The 24,225-nt window shown below is 62.0% G+C and overlaps 1 protein-coding gene across 1 annotated transcript; it reads right to left on the reverse strand.

Moving 5' to 3' along the window:
• Positions 1–2,592: 2,592 nt before the first annotated feature.
• Positions 2,593–23,292, reverse strand: ARID3C (AT-rich interaction domain 3C). Its single transcript, XM_072860314.1, is given in 10 exon segments — positions 2,593–2,653; positions 2,655–2,733; positions 3,582–3,671; positions 3,849–4,118; positions 4,431–4,675; positions 4,913–5,096; positions 8,972–9,050; positions 22,163–22,206; positions 22,209–22,518; positions 23,254–23,292. Coding segments are annotated over 10 exon segments (1,401 nt in total).
• Positions 23,293–24,225: the final 933 nt, after the last annotated feature.

The following is a 24,225-nucleotide window of genomic DNA, read 5'->3' on the forward strand; positions in this document are numbered from 1 at the left end:
GAGGGGCCGGGGGTGTCCCCGGGGGATGGGGGTGTCCCCAGAGGGGCTGGTGGTGTCCCAAGAGCAGCTGGAAGTGTCCCCGGCGGGCTGGGAGTGTCCCCAGAGGGGCTGGGGGTGTCCCCGAGGGGGCTGGGGGTGTTCCCAGAGGGGCTGGGGTTGTCCCCAGAGGGGCTGGGGGTGTCCCAAGTGGGGCTGGGAATATCCCCGGGAGGGCTGGGGGTGTCCCCGAGGGAGCTGGGAGTGTCCCCAGAGGGGCTGGGGGTGTCCCCAGAGGGCTGGGGGTGTCCCCAGAGGGGCTGGGGTTGTCCCAAGAGGGGCTGGGGGTGTCCTCAAGGGGCTGGGGGTGTCCCCGAGGGGGCTGGGGGTGTCCCCAGGGGCGACCTCTGAAACAGGAGGTTCTGGCCCCTTGGGTGCCAGGGACCTGGCTTCATGGGTGGCGGGGGGGGGGGTGTCTGTCCTCATGGCTGCCGTTGGCAGGAGTGTCTGTCCCCATGGGAGCCCACTGTGCCTCTTCATATGTGTGGGTGGCTGCATGCGTGTGCAAGAGCAGGTGCATGTGTGAGCACGTCCGTTCACACACATATGTGCGAGTGTGACCATGTGTGAGTGTGCATGCATTAATGCATGCCACCGAGTTTCTGAGAGGGAGCACAAGGGATCTGCACGTATGTGTGGCGACATAACTGCCTGCATGTCTCCATGCTTTCCCATGTGCACCCATATATGCACCTGTGAGCACCCATGTGTGTGCTTGCGTCTCCCTTCCAGCTCCAGCTGGGTCACCCATGCCCTCTGTGGGTGCTGCACAGGTGCCAGGCTGGCCCAGCACTGCTTGCATCTCGCCTGGTGCAACGTCACAGCCCCATGGCCATGGCCTTAGCAGCCCCACAGCTCTGCCCCTTGCCTGGCACAGGCACCCTAATGGGGTCCCCACCCATGGCTGAGCTGCCACTGGGCAACTTGTGGGGCCAAGCAGACCCACAGCCTGGCTGGCACGGCTGGAGTTGGTGTCCTGTCTGATCCAGCCCATGCTTGAGGTCTCTGGTGGGTGTAGGGCACCTGTTTGCAACCCAGAGCCCCCAGAAACTGAGGCAACCCTGTGCTGGAGGCAAAGGTGAGGCGAGCTGTGAAACCTCAGGCACTATAGCTGCTACCCCAAGCTGTCATGGGCTGTGGGGGTGTCCTGCACCCCCAAACTGTCCCCAGCCTCGGCACTGGAGCTTGGTGGGTGGCACCATGTCATGCATATCACCCTCAACACCGGTTTGGTTCAGCAGTTCAATTCCTTTAATAGATACACAGAGTAGCGCGGCCGCAGTGGGAGTGCCGGGGGGAGCCCAGTGGTACTGAGCCCCGGCCCCCCGTGCTGAGGTAGAGGTGAGCATGGCTCCACGCTCGCCTGCTTTGGCACCCAGGGGTGTGAGCCGGGGGGGGAGGCACCCGCCCAGCCCCAACGAGGTAGTTTGGAGTGCCCTGTGCGGTGCCCTCCGTCTCCCTGCCCGGCTGGGGACCCCGCTGTCTGGGCTGTCTTTGGTAGTGGGGGGCACTGCTGGGCCTCCCTGCCCTGCCCCCACCAACAAGCTCCTCCCAGTGCCACCTCGATATTAAGCCCCACCTTGATATTAAGCCCCACCCCAGCCCCACCCCAAAAAGCTCCATCCCCATCTAACAACCCATCACATCTCACCCCCAGCAGTCCCACCAGTTTCCCCAGTATCTGCCCCCCAGGGTGACCCCCCCCTGAGTTGAGGACCTGGGGTGCTGAGGTGCCACCACCCTGGGGTGGCCAGGGGGCACCCAGGACCCCAGGGGTGTCTCAGGGTGGGGGCAGTGAGCCCAAGCAGCGTGGCAGGGCTGTGTTGCAGGGTCTGCAGTGGGTAAGAGGTGCAGTATATAGGGCATTCAGTGTACAGGGGCTACAGTTTACAGGGGCTGCAGCGTATAGGGACTGCAGTGTTTGCACTGGGGGTGTGCACAGGTAAGGTAATGTGGGCACCAAGGGTGTGTATAGGGGATGCAGTGCGTGCACTGGGGCTGTGTATAGGGGATGCAGTGTGTAGGGGATGCAGCGTATGCATCGAGAGTGTGTATAAGGAATGCAGTGTGCATAGAGATGTGTATAGGGCAGACAGTAAGTAAGAGATGCAGCGTGTCCATTGAGCATGGCAATGTGAGGATGCAGTGTGCACACTGAGCTGTGTATAGGGGCTACAGTGCGTGCACTGAGGTGGGTATAGGGGCCACAGTGTGTGCACTGAGGTGTGTATAGGGGCTGCAGTGGGTAGGGGATGCAGCATGCGGGGCCCAGGGGTGCCCCAGGCAGCAGGGCAGGCAGGAGCTGTATGGGGGGGCACCGGGGAAGGACAGTGCGTGTGTCAGGGGGCACGCGCGGGGAAGGGGTCCCACACATGGGGGTAAGGGACAAAAGGGGCCACGTGGGTGCCCACAGCCTTGCACGGACACAGCTCAGTATTGCAGCAAGAGGCACCTTTGGGTCCCCCATCCCACCTTGGTGGCCCAGCTGGGTCCCACAGCTCAGCCCCTCAGGCCCTGGGGACCCGCAGCTGCTTTGGGGGTGGGGGGCCATCTCCCCTACGGCGAGGCGCTGGCGGGAGTGTGGCTGTGCGAGGGGCTGGGACCAGTGGGTTCGGGGGGGCACAGGGTTCGGCCGGCTCTGGGTGCTCCCTCCACCGGGTGCCGGAGGGGCTGGGGGCCGGCGGGCGAAGAGGACGCCTGGGGAGCAAGAGCAAGGGGGTTAGGGCAAGTCCAGGGCTGGGGGCTCCGCTCGCCTGGCCCCCAGCACCCAGGCTGGGGAGGGTGGGACCAGCACCCCTGGGGGCTCCAGTCCCCCCCATCACCCTCAGTGCCTCCCCTGGCCCAGCCACCCTCACCCGTGTGGGGCAGCCCCTGGGGTGGCCTGGCACCATTTGGCTGGCAGCCCCACGTGCTGACTAGCCCTCAGCTTTGCAGCTCATTAAGTATTTAAGTCCTGAAGGAAAAGCCATCGATTTTAACTGGGGGTGTCTCAGCGCGGCAGGCAGGGAGCTGGGGGGCATGAGGTGAACCATACCAGGTAGGTGCACATCGGCACCCAAAGACGCCTCTGCTCCAGCAAAGCACCCCAACATCTTGCTCTGCACCCAACGCCATGCTCTGCAACCAGCCAACCCCTGCACCCCGCCAGAGACCCTCTGGGCACACCAGCATTGGATTGACCCCAAATCCAAGCCCTGACTGCTGGACTCTGTGGTGGGGGATGACCCCAGGTGCCTTTTTGCACTTCTCAGACCAAGTCCGTCCATCCATCTATCCATCTATCCATCCATCCATCCATCCATCCATCCATCCATCCATCCATCCCTCACTTTGTCCCTTCATTGCTACCCCTGCTGGGGGTCAATTTCCATCCTTGCTGACCCCCTCCTTCTCCTGGCCCCTCTCCCCAGGCCCTGCCACTTCATTACGATGGATTTTATAGTAAAGACATCAGATTGAAGGAAGGACTTGCTGGCCAGGCAGTGGCTATAAGTTATTGGATTTCCCGGCCGCAATTACACGGGCCAAGCGGCCCTTCTATTTACCTGTGTAGACAACTCCATTTATTTCTATTGACATGTTGATACTGCTAATGCCGTTGGTGGACAGGTTCAATGCGGTCTCCTGTCTGTCATCTGGGGAAAGGAAATACCAATATGAGCGTTAAGAGAAACAGAAGCAAGAACCTGCCCAAGAGAAAGAAGCAGGGCTCCGGCCTCTCTGGGCATCCATGCTCCTCTCCAGCTGCTGCTGCTCCCTCTTGGGGTGCCAGGGGATGGGGTGACCCAAGCTGAGGTGTTGCACCTCGCTACCTCGGTTGGAGATCTTGACGTTCATGGGGAACTGGGAGGCCACAGCCAGGAGGTTGTGCTGCAGGGCGTGTTGCACCAGCCGCTGCTGCTCCTCTGCCGTCAGGGCCACCTTCTTCTCCGGGGGCTCCCCTGTGTCCAGCTTCTCCCGCAGCTGCTCCAGCACCACTGCCTGTGAGGCGGCTGCTGCTTGTGCCGCTGCGAGATGGTGGCCAGCCAGTCCCACCGGGATAGCGATGCGCCCTGGCACTGCTGCCGCCAGCACGCCGTCCTCTGCAATGACCGAGAGACCTCAGCAGGTCCCCCCGTCGCCACCCCATCTCCCCATCCCCAGCCGGTGCCACCTCCATCCCACTAGCATGGAGCAGGGTGGGCCACCACCCCCAGCATCTGGGCTTGGTCCTCCTCCAAAGCCAGGAGAAATAAACCTTTCTCAGTCCCAGAGAAGGACTAAAAGAACAAAAATTGTTCCTATTTTTCCCAAGCAAAAAGGGCAAGAGCAGACAGGGAACATCCCTGCTGCCGGAGTAGTGTCCATCCCTGGGGAGAGACGCCTGCCACGGGGCAGATGTAGTCCTCACCCACCTTTCTTAACAGCGTGCACTTGGCCAAGCTGGCCGCAGCTGTGTGTGGAGATGCTAAGAGCCGGCAGAGGCATTTTGGGGGAGCCCAGCAGAGTTGGGGTGCTGGCTGGCGAGTAGTTGAAGAGTGCCGTGCCGAAAGTCTGCCTCCGTCCCTCCCGACGGTTGCTGTCGATGGCAGCTTGGAGCTCCCCAGGAGAGCTGAGCGCCCGCTTCTCACATTCGTAGGGGTACAGGTACTTCATGTATCTGCATGGGGATAGAGCCAGGATGAGACCCAGCATCATGCGCCTCCCAGCCAGCCCTCTGCTGAGCAGGGACAGGAGTGGGGATGGCATCCGGTGAGGGGCAGAGCCCTCCATCCCCCTTTGGGGCACCCCATGCTGCACCCTGGTGAGGACTTTGGGACATCTGAGCCAGTGGGTGCCCCAGGGTGGGTGCCCCACGGTGGGTGCCCCCCACCCACCACCACCACCGGGCGCTCACTGTGTGCGGAGGGTGAAGGCAGCGCTGGTGATGGAGGTAGGTAGGTTGAGGCCCTTGGTGATCTCCCGCCAGATCTTCTTGTTGATGACTTCGACCAGGCCACCCTTGTCCGTCACCAGTCGGTACAGTGTGTACAGGTCCAGCACTTGCTTGGCCATGATGGGGATACGGTTCACAGGCGTCCCTTCCGGCCGCACATGGGAGAGAGAAAAGGGTGCGAGGTGAGCCCACGGGGACCCTCACTCCCTGTGGACATGGCCCCCGCCTTGTCCCCACTGCCACTGCAGGTACCAGCTGCCCCCGAGGGGAGATGTGTCTCTCCGTGGCCGGGTGAGCGCCCACGGGCACGGGGGGTGCAGGCAGGACCCCAAGGTGCCTGGGAGAGTGGCACCATGCCCGTGAGCGGGACAGACCCTGGCATGCTGGCACAGGGTTCCATCGATGGAGCTGTCGGAGGGGTTGGGTATGGTCTTAGCTGTGATGTGGGGGCACAGTGGGATGGGCAAACTGCCTCCTCCAGAGGCCCTCAGAGAGGGTTGTCCCCCCACAACTCTTACAGCTCCCTATAGACCATCTTCCCCCAAAGTCTCTCAGAACACCTTAGAAGGACTCTCTCTGTAACCCCTTTTCAGAGCCCCATAAAGACAGACCCCATCTAGACTTTATAAGGGGACTCACCCTATAACCCTCTCTGAAGAGGGACTCCCCCCATAACCCTTCTGGAGGAACTCACTCTATAAAACTCCCTATAGAGAGGTTTTCTCTCTTAAAAATCCCCCTCTGAGCCTCATAGAGAGGGACTCCCCCAAGAGTCCCTGGAGAGACTCCCCACCCCATAGATCCTCCCCAGAAGTCCCCTGAATGCTTAAAGGCCTTCAGCGCTCCCCCTCAAGAGACCTGACCCCAAATCCCCTTCAAGTGCCCTCAGTAGAGACCCTGACCCCCCTGGTCCCCCAGCATCACCCCCCCACCAAGGCCATGAGGTGAGGGGACATGGAGTCACCAGGGCTCTGTGACCCCAGCATGGACCAGCATGGTCCCCACAGCCACTGGGTCTGTTTATAACCCCCTCCCCACTTCCCCAGCACCCCCAAATAGCTCCACAGCCGTGCTCTACCCCACAGTGCCTCGGGACAATGGTCCAGGCAGCAGCTGGGGGCTGCAGCAGGGCAAGGAGGGACGAGCATCCCATCCCATCCCATCCCATCCCGTCCTGTCCCATCCCACCCCATATTTATTCCTCCTGCGGGGCGCGGGTGGTATCGGAAAGCCATCCATTTGGCCGGGGGAGGCTGTCACGGCTGCGCTTTGCCCCTCAAACAAAGCCGTCACTCACTGCCATCCTCCAGCATCCCTAATTTATGGCCCTGATATTGGCTCGGCTTCTTCACATAAGCCTGAAAAATGAGCTCTTTTTATTCCTTTACTGAGTTCATTTAACTTTTTTTTTTGCGTGTCTGTGTTGTTCACCCAGTTGGGAAGGGGGAGAGGAGTTTATCCTCCTGGGAAGAAGGCAGAGATATTGACTCGATATCGGCCGATAGTTCCTCGTGCTGCAGGGCGCGCTGCAGCCCTGCCCAGGGGCCGCCGACACCAGCCCCATCACCTCAGGGGTGCCCAGTTTGAGGGCTCCCCATCACCCCAACATGCCAACGAGTTTGTGGGGTCTCAGCCCCCGACTGATGGCCCACAGACTTCTTTTCTCTTCCCCGCTCCCCAGCCATGATGGCTAATGAAAGCGGCTCGCCATTAATCTCGGGGCTGCGCGGGGCGGGCGGCTGGTGCCCAGTCCCGCTGACAAAGGGACCTGTCTGCGTCCCCGCAGAGTGATGGCCCGGCCCCGGCCAGGGCAAGCAGCACAAAAGCCCGGGGAGGTGATGCGGCCATTGTGGCGCTCCAATTAGCTCCTTGATTGATTAATGGCCCCGTGTTATCGGCAGGGCCCTTGGCTCAGCAGGGGGGACGGGGGGGGACCCTGCAGACCCCCGGTGAGCAAATGCAGAAATAGTCACGCTACATCCCAGCTCACCACTTTTGGGGGTGCCATAGAGGTTAGGGCATGGGGATGAAGTGCCCCACTGCCTGCACCCCATGTCTCATGGGGGTGATACCTCATCCCTGCTCCCCCAGATCCCTCCCAGCAGTCACCCCCACGTGCCACTGGGGCTGGGTGACCTGCCCCGTGCCATGGGGTCCCCAATGTCCCCCCCAGTGGGGCTGTCCCCAGCCCATATTTCAGCCCCAGTAATTTTCCACCTCACTGACAAATGCCCTGACAGACAGTAGGGTGGATGCAGCCCCTTTCATTAGGGGTCACCCTGTAGGCATCAATCCCCCCGGCCCACTGCCACCTCAGGGACACATCCCGGGGGTCACAGCCCCCTGCCCATGCACCCCTGGGTGCCCCAGCAGCACCCACACTGGCTCATGGGTGCTGCTTCTCAGTCAGCTTTCAATGACCCCCAGGATGCTATCCCTGCCCTGCAGCCCCCCTGCCCCGCAGCCCCCCTGCCCCCTTTCTTTTTGCTACCTGGCTCCAAAATCCCTCACTCCTCCAACAGGCGCACACACACCTGCACCCACACACCCACATGCGCACACCCACACCAGCACACCCGCACCCACACACCTGCCTCCCTCCCTGGGGGATGCCACCCGCTTGGGGAGGCATGGGACAGAGGGGACAGGAGCGGGACAGCTGGACACAGGGGGATGAGGAACAGCATTGACAGAGAAGCATCAGGCTCCCTCCCTCCTCCCCGCACCACCAGGTGCTTGCTTAATTAGGCCCGGCCCCAATGGCGAGGGAGTTAATTAGCTCTGGAGAGAGAGATAATGAAGCCGCGGAACAGCCCATGAATCTTGCGGCTGATGGATGCTGGGGAGCCAAGCTAGCACTGATGCTCCTGCTCGCTCCCCACAGCCCTGCACCAGGGCCAGGGGGACCAGGGATACCCACGGGGCAGCAGACAGCCCCCCCACCTCGAACTGGGTTCCAGCGTGAGCCCCATGGCTGTGCCAGCCCCCTGCAGCACAGCCCTGAGTGAAACGAATTTGTGGGGTCTCAGCCCGACCCAAAAGTCGATCACCGCCACCCTGTGGGCAGGTGGGCCCCTCACCACCCTTCCCATGGGCACGACTTAGGGGTGACTGCCCCTTTTTGCCCACCCTCGCCCTGCACACAGCCAGCTCCGCTGCTCCTGCACCCCCCCACCAGCCTTTCCCCGTTAATTAGCTCGGCATTAACCTCTGCCTGGGGTTTACTGGCTATTGAGCGGCATGTTCATTAATCCACACACCGGCAAAAGGCTCTAATTAATACGGCCGGCCACACGCCCGCACTCGGCAACTTTTAATTGTCGCAGGCCCGGCCGGGGAGGGCGAAGGTTAAAGCATTTATCGAGTCCCCGGGAGCCAGCTTGGCCCCCCATGGCGATAGCAAAGATTTCCGATGCGGCTGGGCCGGCTGGCAAGCCCTTAACCCCTGGGCGCCCGGCACTGCCCGGATCGCTGACCCCACTCCTGCGGCATCAAGGGCATCGCTAAGAGGTGCCAGTAACGGGCATCCTCACCGGGCACTGCTAAACGGGCACTGCTACGGGCATCCCCACCAGGCATCACTAAAAGGCCCTGAAAACGGGCACTGCTAATGGGCATCATTAACGGGTGTTGCTAACGGTTGTCACCAAGGCATATGCTAACTGGCATCCCCGCCGGGCATTGCTAGTGGGCATCCCTGCTGGGCATCACTGATGGGCATCGATGGGCTAACAGCATCGCAACTGGCATTGCCACCAGCCCCAGCTGGGGGTGGGGGGGAGTGCAGGGGAGACCCTCTGGCCAGCAGGCATGCCGTGGGGGGGTCGGCCTGGGGCAATGGGGGCAAATCTGCTGAGTGTGAGTTCATGCATGTGAGTGTGTGTAGGAGATGGTAGGGGGACACCCTGCAGGACCTGCCTGGGGGGCTTGTAGAGACCCGCAGCAGCTCAGTGCCATGCCATGAGCCCCCTCAGGCAGCCGGGGCAGGGGCTGCCAGCAGCATCGACCCCAGCCACCCACCTTTACCTCTCTTCTGCATGAAACTGAAGAGGTCGTCCAGGAATTCCTTGCGTTTTGGGTCCTCGTCCAGTTCGTAGAGCTGGGGGCAGGAGAGAAAGGAGTCAGCACTGCCGGCACATGTGGGTGTGCGAGGCACAGACGGTCAATGCCAGGATCAAGGCCCCTGCCTGTGCCAGGACTTGGCATCACCCCTGGCCCCACATGCCCTCTCTGCCAGCAATGAGAGGCTCTCCCTGCCCCATGGATGGGACCCCCCGGTGCACCCTCCATGCCAGCAACGCTGGGCTCTCCCCGTGCTCGGGGGCTGGCGCTGGCTCCTCACGCACCACCAACTGTTTTACAGCCTTGCTGCAGAGACACTGCATCGGTGCCTCAGTTTCTCTGTCCCTTTCCTCACTAGGCAGAGGGACAACAGTGTTTCAGCCCAGGAAGATGATACCAATGTAGACAGAGCAGCAGCAAATCCCGGGCCCCCAGGCAGGTCCCTGGGACCGGGATGCTCAGCCCTGCTCTGGCTCAGCAGCCTCCTGACACTGCCCAGTGACAGTGTTCACCAGGTCCCAGCATGGGATCAGCATCCTCATTCACAGGGACACGCATCCACCCATGCGGTGGAGATGCTGGTCCCTTCTAGGGGCAGGGGGAGCTGGCAGGGCCACGGCACTGGGTGCCAGTGAGGGAGCTGCGAACACTGGGGCTGCCCCACTTGACTGGGGTGACAGGACTATCGACGACCTGATAAGCATGGCCTGAGCTGTGTCACCGCAAGACAGGGCCTGACTGATGGCCAGGGATAGCGTGAGGTGCCTCTGCAAAGGGACACGCTGCCAAATCCTCCTCCCTCGGCTGGGCGTGGTGACCCCAAAGACATCTCCCCTGGCCGGGCATGGGGACTTCAAATCCACCTTCCTCAGCTGCATACGGGGACCAGGGTGTGAGCATGGCAGCAACACATCCCTGCAAGGCACAAGGACTTCCCGCAGTGGGTGCGTGTGTGCAAAGCCAGATGTGTGTGCACTGTGCGCAAGTGCACGAGCACGAAACCACGAGTGCAGCGCCGTGTGTGCACCAACACTGGTGCTTGTGTGTCCCGGCACGTTTGTGGGTGCACCGGCATGTGTACAAGCCGGTGAGCGTGCACGTGGTTGCACAGACGCACATGTACGGCGATGCGCATATTTATGTGTATTGGATGGACGCAGGTCCGGACACACGGACACAACCCCCCAGGCAGAGCTGACGGACAGCACTGGGGAGGCGAGTGCAGCCCCTACACCAGGGACACGAAGCGCCGGCTCCTGCGAAAGCCAGGGCTCGCCTGATTCCAGCACAGAGCCTGGGTGACCATGACAAATTGGAGCCCGCCAGATCGATGGCCTAGCAGTAAAAGTCAGAGCACATGAAGGAAAAATTAGCACCAATCGAAGGCGCTATAGACACCAATTCCTCCCAGTGAGCCCGGTAAGAATTTAAAGCCATTGAAAAGAAACAAAACTCAGCAGTCCAGAATGGATTTCCAAAACATATACAAAGAAATGCAAGGTAGAAAACAAAGTCAGGCACAAAATAGAGTCGTTTAAAAAACAATTGTGCTGGGAAAGGCAGTTAAAAACCCATAGAAAGGGAGCACCCCCCCCCTCCACACAGCACATCATTCACCGGGCAGATAAAGGGAGCTGGGCTGCGGGGATGTGTCAGGCTCCGGGGACACGGGGATGTGGGGATGGGGGGATGCAGGGATGTGATGGGGACGCGTGAATGCAGGGATATGGGGATGCAGGAATGCAGGGACATGGGAACGTAGGGATGTGGGGACACAGGGACTTGGGGGAGATGGAGATGTGGGGATGCAGGGACGGGGGGACATGGGGACACACAGGGATGCAGGGATGCTCCTACAGACTCCCCACGGTTCCCATCACTGGACAGACACATCTAACACATGTCCTCATCTAAGCCATGGATGCCAGCTGCCTGTCCCTCACCTAGTCTATGGGTGCTACTGCCAGTCTCCCACCACACCCATGGGTGCCGACTGCCTGGCTCTGAGCCACTCCATGGTGCTCCATCCCTGCCCTTTCTTTGCCCTCTGGGTGCCACTAACCCATCCCCTCCTTGCAGCAGGGTGCTCTCAGGGTGCCCTGACCCGTGGGTGCCAGCACCCTGTCCCTCCCCGCCACCGTGCTGCTCCCTTCCCTGCCCTGTGCCCCCTCCTCATCGCCTGCCCTTTCCCAGGAGCTCCTCAAGCCATCGATTACGGTAACTAGGTCAGGCTCGGAGCAGAGCTCCAGGGGGCTGCTTTGGTTTCTGCCCCGGGAAGGCTGTGTGAGCCAGGCTTTGCCTGCATTTCCCTGCTTGTCCCTGCCTGCAGCAGGGCTCCGACCCCCACTGCTCCACACCAAGGCCGTTTCTACCCCCTGCGATCTCCTGGCTTGTCAAAGCAGGCGCAAACCCCCCAAAACCGGCAACCGCTGCCCATCCCACAGCAGGGCAAAGCCACTGCCTTCCCGGGGGGTCAACCCAGCGGGTGGGCTCCTGCACCCACGCCTCCACCGGGCCCCCCGGTGCCACTTATGTTTCTCCTACCACCAAGGCAGGCAGGATCCCACCCGGAGCATGCTGCCACTGCTTCCAGCCCCAGAAACAGGTGTGACCTCCAAGTGATGGGATCTATTTTTCCACCATTTATTAACCTCTAACCTTTTATCTGTGGGGGACCAAGATGCAAAAACACATTAAATCAAACGGGGAGCAAAGGTCAGCTTTTAAGCGGAGCCAAGAGTAGAGCCAAGTAACAGGGGACCCGCCGGCAGGGTCCTTGGGTGTGCTGGGGATGCACCAGATGTCCCATGAGATTTGGGGATGCTCAGGCTGGAAAGGAGGTGGTTTTGGGGGTTTCTTGCTGATGGGGGTGGGCTGAGTCCCAGCCAAGGCTGGCTACGGGATCCAAGCATCACAGCTTCACAGGAGCGGCACAGGGGTGGCATGGGTGGTGGCATGGGTGGTAGCACGGGTGATGGCATGGGTGGTGGTTTGCCACAGCCTCCAGGCAAGGAGGGACCCTCAGACAGCCCCAGTCCTGAGGAAGGAGCCAACTCCATCCCTTACACAGGGCTCCTGGCCCTGCCACTCACCCTCCTCCTCCTCCTCCTGCAGGTTGGGCACAGCAGTCCCTTCCTGCCTCACTTGGGGATGAACCATCTAAGCAGCAGATCACAACCCCCCAGAGTCACACACACATACACCTCGCGTGGGTGTACACAACCCCACACGAGCTGACACAACCCCACAGGGGAGTGTACAAGCCCACACAAGCATACGCAACCCTACCCAGGCATGCACAGCCCTGTATGGGCTTGCACAACCCCATGAGTGTGCACAGCCTTGTGTGGGCACACATGACCCCACATGAGTGTGCACAACCCCTCATGGGCACACACAACTCCACACAAGCATGTGCACAACCCTGTACATGCACACACATCCCCCCCAGGGGCACACACAAGCTTGCACGGGCACGTATAACCCTGCACAAGCATGCACAACCCTGCATCAGTGTGCACAACCATGCATGGGCACACAGAACATCACGTGAGTGTGCACAACCCTTTACATGCACACACAACCTGCACAGGCACAAATCCCTTACACAGGCACATACAACCATGTCCAGATGTGCACAGCCTCCCATGGGCACACACAACCCCAGGTGGGCAGGCACAACCCCAGGTGAGCATGCACAGCCTTTCCTGGGTGCACGCTACTCTGCACGAGCATGCACAACCCCATAGGTGCATGCACAGCCCTGCATGGGCACGCACCCCAGATGTGCATGCACAACCCCAGACGGACATGCACAACCCCGCATGTGTATACACAACCCTGTATGTGCACGCACAACCCCAGATGGGCACTCACAACCCCAGATGGGCAGGCACAACCCCATACATGCATGCACAACCCCATACATGCATACACACCCCCATATGGACATGCACAACTCTAGACAGGCATGCACAACCCTAGATGGGCACACACAACCCCAGCCAGGAATGCACAGCCCCATACGGGCATGCACAGCCCCAGACGGGCACGCACAACCCCAGACAGGCACAGACCCCCAGATGGACACCTCCCACCCCGCAGGAGCACACAGCACCCCAGAGCATCCCATCCACCTCGGAGCAGTTGGGCAGGCCTTGCCTGGGGGCAGTTGTGCAATGCCAGCAGCGGCTCCTGCTTGCGGTGACCTATGAGCAAGGACCCTTTTAATCGTGTTTGTATTGATATAATTAGTAACTCATTTAACGCCATCGATGTAACTATATTCCTCTATAAACAGAAGTATTAAACTGTCAAGCCCGGGGATCGATATCCCACCGGTGCACAGCGCAGCTCTGCTCTGCCAACCTTGGGGACCCTATCCACGGTGCTTGGCTCCCCCGAAAGCCGCAGCACCCCCAGCACCACCCCACCTACACCCCGCACTGCCGCTCGGGTGCTGGTGCAGGGCCAGAGCAGGATGTCCTCATCCCCACTCCACCGCGGGTGCAGCTCCGGGGACTCCGCTCCCTCCCGTCATCCCATTGCCATGGCGACGTCTTTATTCCTTAAGGGATGGGGATAACGGGGCTTGTCGGGCAGGTTAAAGGTCAGCCGGTCGAACATGTTTTATTAAAGGGACGCGAATAGACCTTGTGCTTCCCCCTCCTCCTCACCGCGATTAAATAACATCATTAGCACCTCTCACTCACCCGGGAGTGGGGTGGGGAGGGCTTGTAGGGCTGGAGCTGGGGTCGCTGGCATGCCATAGCCCAGCTGATCCCCTAGACAGAGGAAGGATGCGGTGAGGTGCTAAGCCATCCCCCAGGCATCTCCAGGCTGCCCTGCCCAGGTAAGCTACCCCCATGGCCTCCCCACAGCCCTGCTGCGAAGGGAAGCGATCGCAGCGAGACCCCCCGCAGCCCCTGCTCAGCTGCCACCTCCTGCTGGCAGCAAGGGGTGAGATCGGCAACCAGGATTTAATCCACTTAATATGAGCCGTATCGATCCTGGACCCTGCTTGTCTCCCCCCCGCCTTGCATCCCACTCCGCAACCCCGAGCCGCTTAATATGCACCACATTGATTAGCCGCACTGCTAATTTTTCCATCTGGCCGCTGTTCACGCAGGGAGCTCAGGCGATGCTCTTCTCCGTGCACAACCCCAGCCCCCCGGGGTGCAGCCGCGTGCCATGGGTGGCCAACTGCTGACAGGCTATTTTGGAGTCCTTGCACCCCTCCGGAGCATCACTATCGTCTCTGAGCTGGGGGTCCCTGGCTCCTTCCCCAGGGATACAGTGCATGGCCAGGCACTTGGACAATGGGGTGTCCTCCACTGTGTCCTGATGGGATGGGGGGATGGCAAAGCCGTCAGTGCCTCAGTTTACCCCTCAGGCTTGCAACCACAGAGACTGGCTATTCCCAGTGGTGCAGAGCCCTGTGCACTCCAGGGTGCAGGCCACAGCCAGAGCCCCCCCACCACGGGGCACACACAAGGGAGCCAAGAGTTTGCAAGTCCACCCCCTTGTCCCTGGAGCTGGGGGGCAGCGTGCTCCCCGCCGGGCACAAACCACCCCCTGACCTTGCGAGCCACCACTCGCCTCCGCCGCCAGCCGTTAATAAGTTAATGGTTACGGGATGGCTTTGCCCAGATGCTGGCTGCATTCGAAGGTGCTGCTGGCTCTTGAGGGGGGGCTGCTCCCCTGACCCCACAGCCCCAGTGGATGCGGGGGTGCTCGTTCACCCCAACATCCCCAGCCTCAGCAGTCACTCCACCGGTGTGACACTCCTGTCCGGAGCCCTCTCCCAGTGCCATGGCTCCCCCCATAGCCTTTCGTCATGCTTAATATTTAACAGTGCTTTACAGAGCAGCAGGTTTAATCAGCGCTGATAATGCAGCGGATCCAGCAGGTCATTAAAACCCCCCTCCCTGCCGTGGCGGGTGCCGCCGCTCCCAGGAGAGCTGCCTGCTGCAAACATTAACCTGGCTTTGCGCTAGGTAAGGGACTCTTTGCTGGCAATGCTGGCCTTGGGAAGGCAGCCCCCCACCTGCAGCCTGGCCCTGGGGTGAAGGGGAGGTTCGCAGGGTTCCCAGCCTCCTCCTCAACCCATTTTGCAGGAGGGGAAACTGAGGCACAGGGTGCTAGCATGGCTCCCCCGGGGGTTGGAGCCACATATCCAGAGGAAACATGCTGCGTGGTGCCACTGCAGGCACCATCTGGATCCCCGTCCTGCCATCCCACTGTCCCACATCTGTCTGTCTGGGGGCTGCGGCGCGGTGGGCGGGAGGGTGTCCTGGCTCCTGGCGAGCGTGCGTCCCCCACGCTCAGCCCCTTGTTAGTTGTTCACGGCTGAACAGGCAGGGAGTCAATGAGGGGATTTGTTCGGGTTAACCTCCCTGACCCGCCAGCGCTTGCCACGCCACCGCCTCCCCCTCCATCCTTGCTTTCCTCTCCATCCCTGCCTCCCCCTCCGTCCCTCCCTCCCACAGTGACCAGAGCTGGGGGACCCCCCTCCAGCACCAGCACCACCCCAGGTGTCCCCCAAGGGACATGCATGCGCACACTCACTATACGTGCATAGGTGTGCAAACGGGGTGCGTGCTTGCACACGTGGGGGTCTGTACATCCACACACCCGCTATAGGGCTGGGTGAGTATGGGGGTGCACACCTGGGGGGGCTGTGCACATGCCTGGGATGTGTGTTGGCTGCTTGGTGACCTCCCCGTGCACCTCCGGCCCCAGCCCCTTCCTCCGGCTGCTCTGAAGGGACGATGGGGGAGGAAGGGTTTGTGGCAACCCCCTCGACAGAGACCCCGTCCCCGCCTCCGCCACTGGAAGAGCCAAGGGCGTCGGTGGCTGGTGCTCACCCCCCCCCACCACCAGACATGGAATGTGGACGCTGGATCCAGGACGGAGCAACCCTGAGCTGCAGCCTAGAGTGGGGGAACGTGGCCCTGCCAACACGGGCATCCCCAGTGGGTGCCCTGTGCCCCAGAGGACAGGTCACCACAGCCCCCATGTACAGTGCCCAGCACACTTGCCCTGTGCACACTCACACACCCAGCGTACCCCCACCCACACACTCACACAGGCTCCAGCTTGCTCTGCACACGCACACATCGTGCATGCTCTCCTTGCACGCACTCACCTCCAGGCATGCTCTCCTTGGGCAAACACCGTCCCGTGCACACTCACACAGCCCCTATATGTGCTCTCTCTCTGCACACACAGCCCCCCATGCATGCTCATACACTCCCTATACACTCTTCCTGTGCACACACATTCCCTGTGCACATTCATCCATCCCCTTTACACACTCTCCCTGTACATACCCACCCACCCTGTGCACATTCACACACCTCCTATACCTACTCTCCTTCTGTACACACATTCTGTGCACTCACACATCCCCTATACACTCTCCCTGTGCACAGATACACACCTCCTGTGCATGCTGCCACATCACCTATACATTCCCACTGTGCACATAAACACACATCCTGTGCACACTCACGCAACCCCTATACACACTTTCCCTGCACACCCACACACACCTTGTGCATGCTCAATGCATTCCCTATACACTCTGTCCCTGGTGCATGCTCACACACCTCCTATACACACTGTCCCCTGTGCACATTGACCCCCAAGCACACCTGAGCTCACTCCCACACCCCCACACACCTGCAAAACCCCATGGGCACCCCGGTGGGACCAGATCCCACCTCCCTGGGGCCATATTCCCCCCACCCCCGCCACAGCCCTGCCCAGCCTGCTGCTGCATAGGGGATTTACCTCCATTATTAACCCAATTAGAGGATTAGTGGAGGCCCAAGGGGGTGCATCCCCCCCGAACTCCCTACTCACATCCAATTCCAGGGCAGGAGCTGGGGAGGGAGCCAGGGGGCAGCTGCGGGGTGGGGGCTCTTGCCGGCGTTCCTCTCCTGCCTGCAGCGCCTTTATTCTCACACCTGTGATTAGTTTTTACACCTCATATTTGGAGCCCCCGATACCAAGCCCTTGGGATCCCCCAGTTGGGAGATGGTGTCGCAGCAGCCGCCGAGGCTCTCAGCATCCCTCAGACTGCAGCAGGGCTGGGAAGGGCCCTGGGGGGCAGCAGGAGGGGCAGAGGGCTGACACCCACCAGGACTCAGGTGCTCAGCCCCATAGGCTGGGGCAAGGGGTGCAGGGGTGGTTGTGGAGGGGAGCTCAGCCCCCAAACCCTGCCCCAAACACCCATGGGTCCATATGGCTCTGTACATGGAGACACTGGTCCATACATGCGCAGGAGTGCCCATATCCACTGGAACACTACACGTGTCCCTATACATACACACGGGTGTGTTCAGACATGCATGGGCACACCATACGCATGTGGGCACACACACGCTGCCATACACACCCTACACACACACACATATGGGTCCATACACACTTGGCCACATCCATACACACCTGGACACTCATATAGGTTCAAAAACACATACCAGCAGTCACAGGGGTTCATACACACTTGGGCACTTATACGGATCCATACACACACATAGGGTCTCCCAGGGGTGCCTACACACGTGGGCACTCATATGGGTCCACACACATGCATCAGCACTCACATGGGTTCAGACATACACAGGCATACCCCTACACTCATATGGGCACTTATATGGATCCATACACTCACGCTGGTCCCTATGCACACACACGCCCAGAACAACTCTATATGCACTCCCAGCCGTACCCCAGCAGCCCCCCGCTCCTGCCCTGTGCCCCTGCACTTGTGCTGGACTGCCAGAGCTGCTGCTGCTGGGGATTAGCATGCTGACCCTTGCGGCCACAGCCACGTCCCCGCTGCAGGTAGTCCTGGCCCCAGGGCAGAGCTCTGCCTGCAGGTTTGCTGGTGAGAAGCCTCCAGGCAGCTGTGGACAGGAGCAAACACCACATCCATCCCTGCTGCCTCTGCAGTGTAACCAGAGACCCTCTAATTTAGCCCCGGGAGCCCTGCAGTTGCTGCCCCTGCACCTGGGTTGAAGATGCGGTGGAAGGGGGGTGGGGGCCTGGGGCAGGGAGACCACCTCCCTCTTCCTGGGGTCCCCCTCCTGAGCCACCTCCATTCTCTAGCAGGCAGGGACAACCCTGCAGGAGAAAGCAACGGGGATGGAGGCAGGAGGGTGCACACCGCAGGCCCTGCCAACCCATTTTGGGATGACCCCGAGGCGTGGGGTGGAGGACTGTGGCACAAGGAGGGCTACGGTCAACTTGGAGCACTTTCCTCCAGGCTTTGAGATGTGAGTGCATGCGTTCATAGCCGGTGAGCCCCCCCTAAATGAGCGTAAAGGGCAGGTGGGTGCAAGGGGCAACTGCCAGCATCAGGGACAGACGGGGCAGGAGCAGCACCACGAGGAGAGGAGGAACAGCCACCCCAGGACTGGCTGAGGATGATGGCAAACAGCTGCTGGCAAAGCCAGCCACCCCCAAATTAATTGCTGAGGCTACCAGACACCCGAGAGTCCCCAAAGGGCTGGCTGGGGCTTATCCCACTCAGCTGCTCCTGGGCAGGGAGGAAGGAGCTCCGAGGGGTCCTGATCCCCGCAGCCACAACCAGGTGGGTCTGAATGCGCTGGCGGGGCCCAGGAAGGCAGGGCATCCTTCTGCCAGCAAACACTCCACTGCTGGAAGGCTGGGCACAAAACCCAGGCGTTTGAGTCCCTCCTGCCCAGAGCCTTCCTGTGGTGCAACCTCCGGGAAGAGCCGGGGGATGGAGAGGGAAGCCCTGGGTCCTGGCACTGCTCTTCCATCACGTGGAGGAAACCAGGGCACCCATCCCGACGTGTGTGCATGGCTCCCCAGGGGGGAAAGCTGAGTTCATGGGGCTGAGCTGGCAGCAGCAATGCCAGGCTCTTCCCAGAGCCTGCCAAGTCAAACGCGTGACGCAGCACCGCAGCATTGCAACTTGGTGGTGTCCCCATCCCCAGGGAAGGGGGGGTTCATGGATAGTGCACTGTCAGACCCCGCTCGGTGCCCCCCACCCTCGGACTGGGGCTCCCTCGCAGTGCTGGGTGCGGGAGACCTGCCGGACCTTTGCCCAGCTCTCTACCCATGTGTCCTTATCAAGTGTACATAGACTGGCGCCGGGAGCTGATGCAAGAGGCAGGGGTGAGGGGGTCTCACAACCCCGTAACATCAGAGCGGCCCTCCCAGATCAGAGCAAAGGTCCCGCCAGCCCCCTCCAACTGGTGCCTCAGGAAATGTATAAAACCAGAGCAAACACATGGGATTCCCCAAAATGCTCCCCTGGGCGAAGCAGCGTTTGCCTATTAACCCTCAATGGGTTTCTCCGCTGCGACCTCATCCTCTGCTCCCATTTTTAGCACCACTGTCCTGCATGGAAACCCCCCCTTGACTGGTCCTGCACCCACCTCCCACCCCATCCCCATGAGGGCCCCCTCCTTGCTGCAGAGAGCCTGGGAAGTGGCTCCCTGCCCACCCTCCACAAACCAGCCTGGATTTGGGGGGTCCCTGTTCACTTAGCTGTCCCCTCTGGCCAGGAAGATGACAGCAAGGACAGACCCGGAGACCCATCCCGGGCGATGCCAGTGGTGCCACACTGGGATGAGGCAGCTCCGAGCAAGGGGTCCTGGTGGGAGCCAGAGCCCCAGCTGTGCCAGGATCTCTCCCTGGCTCCAGGACCCCCATGCCGACACTGCCAGTGCCCAGGCAGCTTGCCAGCAGGCACATGTCGCCCTCCATGTCCCACAGCATCACAGCCCAGCCCCTGGGAAACCTCCAAAAGCCGGACCATGGCCACCAGCCCGCTCAGCCCCTGCTGAGACCAGAGAACCTGTTCCCCAGGCTGGGCGAGGCACAGCCCTGCAGCCTGGGGAGGGACCGGGAGGGATGGTGGGAGGACGACAACAACGACGATGACATGTCTCTCCCAGGCAGGGCTATGTCCCCTCCCAGGCAGGGGCACATCCCCTCCCAGATTATCACAGGGGAGGGACAGGAGCGACAGCCACCCTGCAGACCCCAAGGCAAGCCGGCAGCGCAGCCTGCCCCAAACTGCCACCCCATACAGGGCAGCACCACGCAAAGTCAGGGCAGGTCCCAGTAACTCCTTTCCCTTCTCCCTGTCCCATCCTGTGTAAGCCACCCAGAGGCAATCGGTCGCCTTGTCCCTGTGCACCCAGGCGGCACTGAACATAAGGGACATCCCGCTGTCCCCTGGGCTGGCTGGGACATGCAACCAAATGGAAAACCCACATGTGGATCTCTGGAGCAGCAATCCATTGCCTTTCCGATCAGGGTCAGAGAAAAAAGAGAGCAAGCAAGCAAGGAGCCAGCTCTCACCCCAGGAAGCAGTGGCAGGATTTATCACTCCACACCAACCTCCCCTGCTATCCATCTCCCTGCTACTCCCACCGCGCTGCTGGCTTTGCTCCTGCCCCGCACGGGGAGCGTGGACAGCCCCAGCCAGGAGCAGGGTGTGAGGCTGAAGGAAGAGAAATGCCGGGCATGCTTTCTCTGCGTAAAGCCTCCCCAGGCCCGGGAGGGAGGAGCTGCTTCCCACCTCCCGGCTGACCCCAGGAACCGGACAGTCAGCCTTTTTCTGCGCAGTGGGGTGTAATGTAACACTTCCCGGACGAGATATTCGGCCTATGCAGCGCACCCACTCCGGCCCTCCCTGGGTTTGCTTTCGAGGCAGCGTCCAGCGCCGGCAGCCTCCCCAGGCACGGCCGCGGGGCACACGCTGCCTGCACCCTGCCTGCACCCATACCTGCCGCCTCGCAGGCGGGCGCCCAGGGGTGTGAGCCCTGGCCCCTCCAAATAACACCACGCTGTGCAATCTCGAAACAGAAAAGGCAGCGGCATGGCCCCATGGCACCCAAAAGTCGGGTCCCTGCTGCTGTCCCCGTCCCCTCCTGCCAGTGCCACTATGGCTAAGCCGGTACGTCCCCTCATCCCACTGTCCCCTGAGCAGTGCCATCCTAAAAAGCCACACAACAGCTGCACGGGGACATAATCTGCCTGCTCTGTCCCCTCGACACATCCTCCCTGTCACCCATTCTGCCACCAGTGTCACCCTTCTCTCTCCGCAGGATGAAGCCGAGCACACGGGGAGCGCAAATCTGACCTGGCTCTGTACAATCCACACTTCCACACTCACACCGATGCACGACGCAGCACCCACCACATGCAAACCAGGGCTTGCACAACCAGCAGGATCCACGCGCAGGGGCACGTTATTAAATACACAGAGGCCTTTCCTCCACCCTATATACAAGCCCCAGGAGCCCCATCCCTGCACCAGATCTCCATGGCACAGGGGTCTCCCCTATGACCATCGGGAGTGAGGTGACGGGGTCAACGCGCTGCTCCCTCCAGCCAATGTAGGAAATCAATGAGCAGCATCGACCAGCCATAATATACCCGGGCTCCCGCGGAGACACGGGGAAGCTCGGTTCCACCGCCCGCCCGCCAGCTCCTCGGGGTGACCACGCACCAGAGCCCTCGCCCTTGTCCATCTCCGCAAAACCTCCAAAGACAGGGGTCACCCCATTTTGCCCGTCATGGAAAGCACCAGGGATGTAGCCTGCATGGGTCAGGGTGGGCACAGGGAGGTGCCTGGACACTGGGCACCCCATCATGCTGCGGGAACATGGGGGAGGTGGGGGACATGAGGCGGGGGGGATGTGGCTTGGTGGCAGGAAGATGGGGAGCACATGAGGATGTCTTTTGGGGTGGGACAGAGCTCAGGGACAGGGGCAGTGAGGAACATTCAGGGGTACCCATTTGGGGCAGGATGGGGCTCTGGGACAGGGGTGTTGGGTTGCACTGACTGTGCTTGCCTGGGATGCGGTTTGGGGCCAGTGGAGGGGGACTGGGGGATTCCCATTTAGGGTGGTATGGTGATAATGTCTGGAGTTAACGGGGGTACTGGGAATGTCAGCTTGGGGTGGGACTGGGATGGGGCTTGGGGCAGTGGGGTTGCCCATTTAGGGTGGGATGCAGACAAGGTTTGGGGGCAGTGGGGGCATAAGCAGCATCCATTCAGGAAGGGCTGAACCCCGAGTTTGGGGGCCGTGGGGGGACAGCGGGGCTGCCCGCCTGGAGCGGCCCGTGCTGGTGCCGGTGCGGCAGATGCCTCCTTACCTGCTTGAACTGCTCCTCGTAGGTCCACTCGTGGTGCGGGGGGCGGGGTCGCGGGGCTCCCCTTCTTCCTCCTCCTCCTCCTCCTCCTCTTCCTCCTCCTCCTCCTCTTCCTCCTCCTCCTCCTCCCCCGCGGCGGCGGGCGGCGGGCGCGGGCCGGGGGCCGGGCGGCGGCGGGGAGCGGCGGGCGGCGGCCCGGGGCCGGGGCCGGGGCCGGGGCCGGGCTCGACGGGGGGCCGTCGGGGAGCGCCGTCGGGGCCGCGGGCCAGGCGGGCCGCCTGCTGCCGCTGCAGGCTCTCCATCACCGCCGCCAAGCGCAGCCCCCCCGCCGCCCCCGGCCCCCGCGGCGGGGCGGCCGGCTGCGGGCACAGGGCACGGCCTCAGCGCCGCCGCCGCCGCCGGAGGAGGAGGAGGAGGAGGAGGAGGAGGGAGGGGAGGAAGCACCCCCACGCCACCCGCTCTCCCTCTCGCTCCCGGGGGGCCTGCCCAAAAGTTGGCCGCGGAGCTGCCGCCGCACCGGGCGCGGCACCCGCTGCCGGAGGGGCTGCCTCGCCCGCCGGGACCACCCGGCACCCTGCCCTACCGGGGACTCGGCCCTCCGGGACCTCATCCCCGCTCCTCCGGGGGACGCCCTCCCCGCTCCCACCGGGGACAGGTCCGACCCGGGACCCCCGTCGCTGTCTTGCGGGGAGCACCCCTCCTCGGTCCGCTGGGGACCCGTGTCCTGCTGGGACCGCCCGCCCCGGTTCCACCGGGGACCGCGTCTTAACCGGGGAACCCCTCCCCGGTCCCACCGGAGACCTCCGCCCCGACGGTCCCACCGGGGACCGTCTCCTACCGAGCCCCCCCCCCCGCCACCCCGCCCCGGCCCCGCCGGGGACCCTGTCCCTGTCCCGCCGGAGATCCCTCCTCGGTCCCACCGGGCGCCCTGTCCTCCCGGGACCCTCCTCCCGTTCCCACCGGGGACCCCCATCCCGCTCCCTGCCTTATCCTGTCCCAGTGGGGGTGCGCCCACCCCGCTCCCACCGTGCACCCCGGCGCTACCGGGGCCCCTCCGCTCCGTCCCGTCGCGGTGCGGCCGCGCCGGCCCTCACCAGGGCGGGTTTGGCCGCCAGGCTGGGGTTTTCCACCATGCCGCCGGCTCCGAGCGCCGCCGGGGCTCGCCCCGCCGTCCCGGGGGGCTCGGCCGGCTGCTCCGCCCGGTCCCGGCCCGCCGCTCACATGGCGCCGCGCCCGCCGATATTTCTTTTATTCCGCAGCAGATGAGGGTGGGTGGGATTTTTCCCTCTTTTCTTTCTTTCTCTCTTTCTTCCCTTTTTTTTTTCCCTTTTTTTTTTTTTTTTTTTTTTTTTGCAACAAGTGGCAGGCAGGCAGCAACACCCCTCCCCGCTCCCATTTGCTAGCGCACGTCAAGGGAGTCATCCGGGGAGGGCCGGGCTTGCGGCAGCCCCGGGGGAGCGCCCCGGGACCGGCCCGCCGAGAGCCGGCCCGGGGCTGCCCTGTGCGGGGCCGCGGGCGGGGATGGGGCCGGGGGCGCAGAGGGCTGGGCGGGCCGCAGTGTGTGTGTGTGGGGGGGCAGGGCGTGCATGCATGGGGGTGCTGGGAGAGGGGAGTGCATAGGGGGGTGTGCAGGGGGTCCAGGTATGCATACATATATGTGTGGGGAGAGGGGAGTCTGTCAGAGGGGTGTGCAAGGGATCTGTGCACCCATGCAAGTGCGTGCTGCACCCATTGCACACGTATACAGAGGGTTTGTCTATGTATAGATAACGTGTGTGCTGGGAGAAGGTAGCGCATTGCGTGAGTGTGTACATTTGTGCTGTTGGTCTGTGCTTGTGCGTGTACTGGGTGAGCTGAGCGTGCACCGCATGTGTGCGTGCAGAGCGTCTGAGCACACATACACATCTGCGCGCACCAGGAGAGGTGAGCGCATCGCATGTGTGTGTGCAGGGGAGCCTGTGCACACCCATCGGGAGCATGCCCTGTATGTGTGTGTGTGTGCACACTGTGTTTAAGGTGTGCATACACCCTGGGGGAGTGGAGGACGTGCATACATTGCACAGAGC

This window comes from Ciconia boyciana, chromosome 4 (genome assembly GCF_034638445.1).
Source record: "Ciconia boyciana chromosome 4, ASM3463844v1, whole genome shotgun sequence".
NCBI classification, from domain to species: Eukaryota; Metazoa; Chordata; class Aves; order Ciconiiformes; family Ciconiidae; genus Ciconia; species Ciconia boyciana.